At 47.4% G+C, this 10,812-nt stretch overlaps 1 protein-coding gene across 1 annotated transcript in view; it reads left to right on the top strand.

The window, feature by feature from the left end:
- The window catches only part of LOC106821491 (serine/threonine-protein phosphatase 2A catalytic subunit beta isoform), a gene marked incomplete at its 5' end in the record, with an annotated part of 6,491 nt that extends 1,727 nt beyond the window's left edge, over positions 1-4,764 (top strand). The window contains 1 exon segment of the mRNA XM_014826322.1: positions 3,755-4,764. Within this exon segment, the coding sequence (XP_014681808.1) occupies positions 3,755-3,827 (73 nt within the window). The 3' untranslated portion in view covers positions 3,828-4,764.
- Between the last annotated feature and the right edge of the window lie 6,048 nt (positions 4,765-10,812).

The following is a 10,812-nucleotide window of genomic DNA, read 5'->3' as shown; positions in this document are numbered from 1 at the left end:
CGATGATGCAGGCGTTCGGCACAGGGCGAAAAGCGGAGGGCGACTAACTGGATGTTCGACTAGCATGCATTCTCAGTAGATAGTGTCGGGAGCGCTCGAACTGACGTGACGAGAGGGGCGAAGGCAATTTTTTAGGGGCATGTGAGACATTGCTTGAATTTTTCTAAAATGGATGGGCAGCGAGGCATTTAAAACAGGCATCAGGTCAACTCTCACAATTGTGAGAAGGTCACCCAGGCAAGTTTTTGTAAAATACAATGGAAAACTCATAACCATTAGATACATCACCTCTGCCTTAATGGAAGTACAATGTAATCAGGTTTCAACGTTAATTTTATTTCGGCTAACGAGTCGGGCTAGTACTGAGAAAAACCACTGAGGCGCTGACGCTAACTTTCTAAGGCCGCAGACGCGCGAAGCGCATTGTTATGAATAATCTTGTGTCATCGGTATGAATTCTACTAAAATTTCTCATAATTGGTAAGGCACTTAGCAAGCTAACACCGTAGGCAAATCAAGCTGCATTCTTGCCGAGCGTCGTTTCCCGCGCTTTTATAATCGCGCGCGGGCCGGTCCACGTGCAGCATTTAATTTCGTATTCTAGCCCGGGCATACAGCAGGGAACCGATTTATGATCGTGCTACTGGGCGCGGTTGGCAGCAAGCCAGCTTTACGGTTAATTGTTTTTGCGCGAGGGTAGAATGGACATCCGCTCGACGCTCTGGCTAGACAATGTACACGCTTCTGCGACAACAGTGTGCGCGGAACAGTTCCTAACCAGAGACCCGGCGGCAATACAGAAAGGCAAGGGTTGTTTTCCAGGGCAGTACGCGCGATTGATAGGGGACTGCCGGCAATTGGCAGTACACAGTAGGCTCGATAGTATCTTATATTCGAGCCCGTGGTGTGAAGGAACGACTTTACACTTATGTGTAAAAAAATGAATATAGCGTGAGCCGGCACCCAACCGTATCCCGGTCTTCGCAGTGTTGTGACAGCAAGCAAATCCTCCGTCAGAGTGCCCTCCTCCCTGTCACGTCGTCATCGTTGTTGGGATGTTGTTGTTGTTGTTGTTGTTGTGATGTCGTCATTGTTGTTGTTGTTGTTGTAATGTTTGTGTTGTTGTAATGTTGTTGTGATGTTGTTGTTGTTGTGAAGTCGTTGTTGTTGTAATGTTGTTGTTGTTGTTGTGAAGTCGTTGTGACGTTGTTGTTGTTGTAATGTTGTTGTTGTTGTGGTTGTTGTTGTGATGTTGTTGTTGTTGTTGTGAAGTCGTTGTGACGTTGTTGTTGTTGTTGTGATTGCAGGATCGGCGGCCGGTCGCCTGACACAAACTATCTGTTCATGGGCGACTATGTTGACAGAGGCTACTACTCCGTGGAGACCGTCACCCTTCTAGTTTCATTGAAGGTGAGAGCGCACGTGAGAGAGAGAGAGAGAGCACGAGATATGATTTCGTTGTGATTAGTGATGTCACGATCATTCGATTATACTCGATCATCGTTGATAGCAGTGTGCTCGACCAGCGCTGTGGTTTCAAAATCCTATAATCTGATGTTTCATGAAAAAAGAAATTTTTTTTTCAATTCCAAGAAACTGGAAAAGTATGAGAATTAGAGATATCGATCGCTACTATAACAAGTTATCCTTTCTTAATGTCATGTATTTATAACAGGCCGAGTAGTAAACATTGCAAACAAACAATAAACAGGGCTAAACAAGCACATAATGGCACACGACGTACGCACCACGCAGGCATTCAACACCTGAAGTAACCGATTGTGAAACCGATCATCGTTACTGGTGGCAACCGATGATCAATTAGCGAAATTAGCAACCCGATTGACAACACTTACTGTGTGATCGCCGTAGTTTTCTGGCGCTGGTGCCTGGCCGGGCGGGCATACATATATATGTGGCATATATGTTTATATATTAATCAGGGTTATAATGAAAATTTGTATATTAACCCTAATAAATGTATAGTATATATTATTATATGAATCGTATCACATCAACGGCGTCAGTCACACAACGTGTGTTCGGCACAGCCACTCATGACTCTGCGATGTCGCGTTTATTTCTGCGCTGTTTTTCGTGGAAGTGGGCGAGAGTGTCTAAGGACGAGAGTTCGATGGGCGTGGCTGGCAGCGTCGCGCCGCTGAGTCGTGTCGAGCTAACGACGCTCACGGCCAGCGTTGACTGAGCGTTTTCTCTTCCTTACGCTTCTTGGTCTCTCTGCACCGCCTCGGCCTCTCCCGGCTTGCAGGTTCGCTCGCCGAGTCGGCGACCTGACATATAGTATTGTTTATCGACTATCTATATGCCCTGATGTAGTATGGTATATATATACATGTATGGTATATATAATCGTCTGTCTCATGTCTCGCACGCAGGTAGCTTCAAGGACCTGCATCAATACGATCTGCGTGGCACCACGAGTCGAGACAGATCACGCAGGTGTACGGCTTCTAACGATGATGCCTATCGCCATACGCAACGCTAACCGTGTGAACTATATCACCGACGCTATTCGATATAGTACGTCACACGGCCACTGTGGATGGATCAGGTAACGACGCGCGCGTCTGTGCGTGCGTGGTGTGTGTGTGTGGTGCGTGCGTGGTGCGTGCGTGTGACGTTGTGTGGCATGCGTGTGTGTGTGTGTGTGGTGTCGTGCGTGCTGTCGCGTGGAATGCGTGCATGTGGTGTGTGTGTGTTGCATAGTGTGTGGTGCGTGCGTGGTGCGCGTGCATTGTGCGTGTGTAAGTGGTGTGTGGGCATGTGTGTGGTGCGTGCGGTATGTGGCGTGTGTGTGCGTTGCTGTGTGTTTGTGCGTGCGTGTGTTGTGTGGCGTGGATGTGTGTGTGTGTGCGTGCGTTGTGTGTGGTGCATGTGCGTGGTGCGTTACGATGTGTGTGTGTTGTGTGTAGTGTTGTGTGTGTGTGTTGTGTGTGTGTGGCGTGTGTGTGTGTGTGTGTCGTGTGCGTGCGTGCGTCGTGTGTGTGCGGCGTGCTGTGGTGTGTGGCATGTGCGTGCTTGTGGTGAGTATTGCTGACGCATCTGATAGTTGAGTCGTTGAATGTCTTTTGCAGATATTCTGGTTGCATGGAGTCTGTCGCCGTCTATAGACACACTAGCCGACATTAGGTGCATGTGGACAGACTTCAGGGAGGTTCCACACGAGTGACAGCTTCTCTCTTATTTCACCACGCCGGAGCGTGAAAAAAAATACACGGGGGCTCGGCGTCACACACGGCAACATCACACACGGCACAACACACCGTGTAATATTGATAGAGTTCAATGCAACCGAAATTAGCAGTGCTATTTTCATGCACGCGAGCTTGAAAAGTAGCCTCGCGAAAAATAAAATGTAAATTTTTTCCCTGACGCGGTAGAACTTGTGGTATATTCTTGTGCCGGCAGTGTTGTGTGGACGGGACGCCTCTGTGGATGGTATTGTTTGGCGTAGTACAACTCTTATGAAAGATGCTGGGCAGAAGCGGAGCTAATGCCTATCTCTTTTGCCATCTCTCTCTCTCTCTCTCTAGTCTGTCTCTCTTCTCTCTCTCTCTCTCTCTCTCTCTCTCTCTCTCTCTCTGTCTCTTCTCGTGCTCTCGCTCTCTCTCTCTCGTCTCTCTCTCTCCTCTCTCTCTGCCTCTCTCTCTCCGGACGCTCTCTCTCTCACCGATGTACCATTGCCAACGTTGCTCGCCGTCGTTGAACGTTCGCTTGTTTCTTCCTCTTACAGCCTACAGTTCGACCCGGCACCGCGCCGAGGAGAGCCTCACGTGACGCGCCGTACACCGGACTACTTCCTGTAGAGAGAACGACGACCTCCCTTAGATCGCGCGCGCGGGGTTGCCGCGGCAACGTCACCGCGGCGACGTCGCGCGTCGCTCGCCCCCCGATTGTCCTGCGTGCGCGCGCGCTCGCGGCGCTGCATCCATGTACAGATTCACAATCGTCGCGCGATAGTAGAGGATGCTTCAGCGACCGCTGCTGTTGCCGCGGCGACGACCGCACCGCCGCTATACGTGTAACCGCACTCTCGTCAGTCTCTCGTCCGAGCGGGCGCGCATCGCCACGGCAACCGAGGCTTCGTTCGTACCGGAGCGATGTCGGCAGACTCCGCGATGCCTCGCGCGGCGGGCGATCGCCACCAGGGGGGCGTACGCGAGCACGTAGCCGTTACGATCGTTAATACATACATACATACCAGTGGACGTGAATGTGTAGAGAAAAAACAATAACAACACAAAATAAACGATATGTACGCTTGTCGGTTCTTCAACGATCTGGCGGACGCTCCGCCGTGATTATTCGGGCGCATTTACCTCGTTGGCTTCGTCGCCTCCGCATGTTTTTTTCGTCGCGCGAGAAACCGTCTGCCGGTGGTCACGGATAGGTGGCGCTGTCGCGGGAACACGCCCCCCTCCCCCCCGCGCGCACGCTAGGTGAGCTTTAGTGGCAGTGTTTTTGTTTTATTTAATTGCCCAAAAGCAAGGCCGCTGCAAGCTGCCTCCGCCGCCGCCTCGCATTGCTTAGAAATGATTTTTAGAAGCGAAAAAAATGAGTCGGCGCCATTGCAACGACGACGATATAGGAACTAGTTGATATTTTGTTAAGCGATGGCTAGTGAGTTGTGTCAATTCGTTCGTTTGTTCGTTTTTCCTATTTTAACCTCGCGCTTTACTATCACCATCATGTAAACAGGACAATAAAACTATAATAAACTGTAAAAAAAACTTAATAATTGAACTTTGATCTTTTTGTGTTCTTTATTGTGTTCAATGCCGTCGATCGCGTGAGCGTATAATTTTGTTCGTCGAAACTTTTTCAAGCAGCTTTAATTAGAGTGAGCATAAGTCACTCGGTATCACACACAGGGACACCTTGTCAGAATCAAAATTGCATTTAACGTTGATCATAACACTGACTATTACACGTAAACCGTTAACAGAGAGAGACAGTGAAGTTATGAGTTTCTCACACGTCATGTTGAGAGGTCCGCTCTATGTGGAAAAGTCGATGCCAAGAATAAATGTTAAACTCATTTTATTTCTGACAACCCAGAGTTGATGACACGGAGACATTTAGTGCAGAACTACAACACGATGGTGACTTCGCGCCGAGACACCACAGTAACCTGCCCTCAGATCGACTATACTTAAGCAGTAATTCTGCATTCGGTGTCTTCTCCCTCCTAAGTCTATTATCAGGAGTGGATAATAGAGTCTCTATTATCCACTCCTGCTATTATGTTATCGAATAATTCCATTATTTAAATGATAAAGACCCGTGTGTCATCACACGGGATTTCGTCAGTCGACAAATCGGTCGGAAACTAGTCTGTGTCACGGAAAGTTTGACTTTGAGCACGTTCAGTAAAAACAGCCAACATCATGTTAACAAACTGTGACCAACATCAACATTCACTAGAAAACAGAGATGGTGAGGTTTATTAACATGTTCCGTAAACCCTGCCGATTCACCCGCTTCCCCTAGAGACACGGTCCGAGCGTGTAGCATATAATACATGCGATTGAATATACATATATAAATTAGCAAATTGCAAAAACCTGGCTTGTGCATTTGTAAGTGTTATTCCGTCGAATATAGCGAACCGAGTTACTTGTCGTTTAGCTAGGATTGCATGCATGCTCTTCCCACTTATATCATATAATAACAGCCATACAGAATAATTATTATTATCTTCCAATCAAACCAATTAGTTAATTGTAACTATGATATTCTCCCGCACAAGTGAACATGAGTATGTGAATACATCTTCGCAAATGCGAGAGAATTGTTAGCATGGCAACGTTAACAAATTCATTTACTAACTGCCCGATGCAATGTCACACCCTGGTCTATTACCAAAACAAAGATTTGTTAATTACAGTCAAACACCAAGATGTCGCAAACAGTCACACTGCGCAGCTTGGCCGCAAAGCAAGAAATGCACGAACGAGTTTTGTTAACAAACAAAAAAACTAATAAAGAAACAACACAAACGCAATCGTTATTACAGAGTCGCACTATTTCGCCGAAGGGCGAACGGTGCTTATCAAATTAACATAATACACACACATTGTTTATTCACACCAAGGCACTAGACACTTTGAAATTCATATACACGTGCTCCACGAAGCAGGGTACGTAGGGTGTTTCTTGCATAATTGGCTATATTATCTATTATCTTACCCTGTCTGACAGAGCCACTCGCCCTTGCTGGCGTGCGGACTAGCAACATACTGAACCGTCTGCCTTTCAGAGGTTAACAGAGGAGTAAATGGTTTCCGATACCATTAAATTTCGACAAGGTGAAAAGGTCAAATTTACATTCAACGTGCCAATCTCTGCATACATGCCGGTATTTATATTGTTTACACTCGATAGGATGTGTTCAGGCGTGAGAATCAATATTTAAGTATAGTCATTCACGGCTTTATGGATAATACCCTTAACATGCGCTGAGAGGGTCTACGTCACCCAGGGTACTGCCGGAACGTACCCTGGTACTATCTAATATGCCGGACCGTACCTCGCCTACTCCACTAACGAGTCTAGGGAGTCGCCTACACCTACTCCCTAACCCTAACCATATCAGATAGTTACCAGCTAGGGTACGTTCCGGTATACCGGACCGTACCCAAAGTACGTTCCGGCAGTATCCTGGGGAACATAGACCCTATGAGCTTAAAGGGATAGTTTACTCTTAGTTCTAGGGTTATTTTCAGTTAATTTAGGTTAAAATTACTACATAAAAAGTCTCATGGTTCAATCACCATTAGAAATATTATTAAAAAATGTTTTAAAACTAACGACTACAGTTTGATTACAACGACGGTGGCGCCACTCAAAGCGCACGATCTGATAAGTTACGCGAAACCACTTTCCAGCCAAGGGCTACAGACCGAGGGTGTTTCTTATTTATTAATTTAAAAGCAAAAGGATTGCAATATCTTATATTATGGATATTATTATTATTATGGATAAATTTGTCCTAAAATGAACATCGTTCGGTTAGATAGCATTTAGGTATGAATATAATTGCATCCTTAAATTGTGATTAGCCCTCGGTCTGTAACGTGCAAAATAAATTTGGCAAAATATGCAACTTTTTCAGGGTGGCAGCAGCGTGCGGCGGGTGTCATGGCGCGCGTTCAAGATCTTCGTAGCGGTTGATGTGTAATTAATTATATACAATCAAATTAGGTATTGGTAACAAAAGTCCGTGTGGTATAGACGATTTTGTTATATGCGAGAATATAATAGCAGTTATATCGCAGTAAAACCTAGAGTCTACTATCGCTTTAAACATATCGGTAAACATCGTACTGCATTGTACTCAATACTACCTCATTAGCCTACAAACAAAAAAATAGATAAACTAAGCGAACATGCAAAGATATATTCCTCATATGAAATCAGATATGTTAGTGCCACGCTAAATAACGTCACTAATTCTATTCGTTACGATACTGAAAAAAGATCGGGCATTCAAGGCGACAGAGCACGACGCACGAGGTTGAAGGGTGGGCTGCCGCACAAAGTGTCGCCAAGGCGCCAGGAAGAAAATCTCCGCAAATACTGCTCGTAGATAAAACAGCGATTATCGGCATCAATAAAAAAGTAGGCCGGTCGTATAGTTAAAAAGTCTGCGGGTAGTAATCAGGATCTTGTGTGAGTAACGACGGAGGGAGAGGCACGAGAGAGGGGAGGAAGGACAGAGAGAGGGGGGAAGAGACATCAACAGAGAGGGGGAAGAGGAGAGAGAGAGAGGCGATGAGGGAAGAGACAGAGGGGAGGGGGCAGAGAAGAAAGAGACAGAGAGAGACGGGGGGAGAAAAGAGAGAGAGAGACGAGAGAGAGGACAAACGAGAGAGAAAGAGAGAGAGAGAGAAGGAGAGAGAGAAGAGAGAGAGATAAGAGATAGAAAGTGATATGTGCAGGCTGATTGCGTACGCAAAAAAGGGGGCGGATACAATGCACTGAAGCGTTGATTCATTAAGGGCTCCCAGAGATTCATAAGCTGATGAGGAACTTTAGCCAACTGGCCGCTTGGCGATGTCGTCCAACGGCAGAAGAACAGCCTATGTCTGCATGACCGAGTATTGCGTACTTACTTGCTATCGGCACTACGCTCACGACAGGTGGACACTCGTGTGGGCTGCAGCACAAATCATGATATCATGGTTTCACTCGCGCGCCCCCCTGGGCTGACCACAAAATTTCGCTTAATTCGATACAATGGGCCACCGTAATACAGTCTAAACATCCCATCCCGCCCCATATCACTAGCTTGTAAACTAATATCTTCACTACGGTTAGTCTTCTATAGGCCATGCGCGCAGTAGAAAAAACGGGTGCATTTGCAGATAGGTAGATAGCGCTATGCATGAGTCACATGTATTATTGCACCGCAATAACACATAATCCTACGCCGCTTTGGGTTGGGGTGCGCGCAGCCGGAATGAGTCACGAGACAGTATTCCAGCCGTCTAGCACCGAATCAGCGGGACGGTTTCTAACAGTCTAGCACGCGAATCACAGATTATTATATTACAGTCTAGCAACCATCAGTGCAATCCCAACGTATTCCACAATGTGGGCAACCATGCACGGTGGTATTCCCAGCCGCAACCAATCACACTGTACTCTGTCACCTAGTAACCAAACACTGGTATTCCTACAGCCTAACAACCAATCACGATGGTACTCAGAGCGCTACACAACCACATCATGGATTACTCGTATCCTAGAACCAGTCACACAGGTGACTATGATCGGCCTAGCAACCAATATCACGACAGCTCCACAGCCTGGCGAATTTTTCCGGCTCTCGCTCCGCAAGGAAGCAGTGCCAGCCGACGCGGAACGTGGGGGTCGCTTCCGATGACGACCGGAAACAGCTTTTTTGGCGTCACCGCACTGCGTGGCGCCACCGGTTCGTACCAGCGAGAGTGTGTCATACGTCGAGGATGGCGTCGGTTGTTCGGCTGCGTCTCTGGATTCGTCGACGGGATCGGATGCTGGGAAAGTCGATGTGCATTTCTGCTCCGTCTATGTCAACTGTCTTACATCCTGCAATTGTCCGGGCCGTGCGCAGTCAAATTGTGTAGCATCGCGTGGTAACATTGTGTATAGGCATCGCGCGTGGCAAATTGATATAGACTCGGCGTGGTAACATTGTATAGCATCGCGTGGTAACATTGTGTAGCATCGCGTGTAACATTGCTATAGCATCCGGTGTAACATTGTGTAGCATCGGCGTGGTAAGATTGTGTAGCATCGGCGTGGCAACATTGTAGTAAGCATCGCGTGGTAACATTGTATAGCATCGCGGTGTATAACGATTGTGTTAGCATTCGCGTCGGTAACATTGTATTAGCAATCGCGTGGTATATTGTATTAGGCCTGCGCGTGGGTTAACGATTGTGTAAGCATCGCGTGGTAAATTGTGAGCAATCGCGTGGTAACATTGTGTAAGCAGTCGCGTGTAACAGTTGTGTAGCAGTCGCGTGTAACGATTTGTAGCATCGCGTGCTATACATTGTGTCAGCATCGCGTGTAAGCATTGTGTAGCATCGGTGGTAACATTGTGTAGCATCGCGTGTAACATTGTGTAAGGGCATCGCGTGGCAACATTGGTTAGATCGCTCGTGTTTTTAACATTGTTGTAGCATCGCGTGGTAACGCATTGTATAGCATGTCGCGTGGTAAACGATTGTGTAGCATCGCGTGGTAACATTGTGTAGGCATTTTCGCGTGGCAACATTGTGTCGCACTGCGGCGTGTAAGCATTGGTGTAGCATCGCGTGGTAAGCATTGTATAGCATCGCCGTGTAACATTGTGTAGGCATGCGCGTGGTACATTGGTGGTACGGCTGCGCGTGGTAAACATTGTGTACGGCATCGCGTGGTAATTGTGTAGCATGCGCGTGGTAACATTGTGTAGCCATCGGCGTTGGTAACCATTGTAGTACGGCATCGTCGTGGTAACTATTGTGTAGCTAACGCGTGGTAACTATTGTGTAGGCATCGCGTGGTAATCATTGTGTAGCATCGCGTGGCCAACAGTTGTGTATGCATTGCCTGTGCAACATTGTGTAGGCATTGCGTGGTAACATTGTGTAGGCATCGCGTGGTAACATTGTGTAGCAATCCGCGTGGCAACATTGTGTAAGCAGGCGTGCGCGGTGGTATTATTGTGTAGGCAATCGCGTGGCAACGATTGTGTAGCATCGCGTGTAAATTGTATATCATGGCGAGTGGGGCATACATTAGTGTAGCATCGGCGTGGGCTAACGATTGCTGTCGACATTGCGTGGCAACATTGTGGTAGCATTGCGTGGTAACATTGTGTAGCATCCGTGGCAACATTGTGTTAGCATCGCGGTGTAACATTGTGTAGCCTCGTGTGGTAACATTGTGTAGCATGCGCGTGCGCAAACATTGTGTAGCATGCGCGTGGTAACATTGTGTAGCATGCGCGTGGTAACATTGTGTAGCATCGCCGTGGTAACTATTGTGTACATCGGAGTGGTAACATTGTGTAGGGCATCGCGTGGGCAACATTGTGTATGCATGGGCGTGGTAAGCATTGTGTATCATGCGGCGTGTAACATTTGGTGTGAGCAGTCGCGTGGCAACATTTGCAGGGCTTTCATCTTTTATAGGGGCGCGATCGCGGCTCAGGGAAAGCGGCTCACAGCCGGGCGCACGTCATAAATTGCGGTCCTATGGTGGCGCGCATCATCGCGCCTCATAAAAGTGGTTGAAATCGCGCACAAGGGGTGCCGG

The sequence above is a fragment of the Priapulus caudatus genome, unplaced genomic scaffold (assembly GCF_000485595.1).
Source record: "Priapulus caudatus unplaced genomic scaffold, Priapulus_caudatus-5.0.1 Scaffold75, whole genome shotgun sequence".
In the NCBI taxonomy this organism is placed as follows: Eukaryota; Metazoa; Priapulida; class Priapulimorpha; order Priapulimorphida; family Priapulidae; genus Priapulus; species Priapulus caudatus.
The sequence above is the reverse complement of the archived record's forward strand: the minus strand, read 5'-3'. Positions and strand labels throughout refer to the sequence as shown.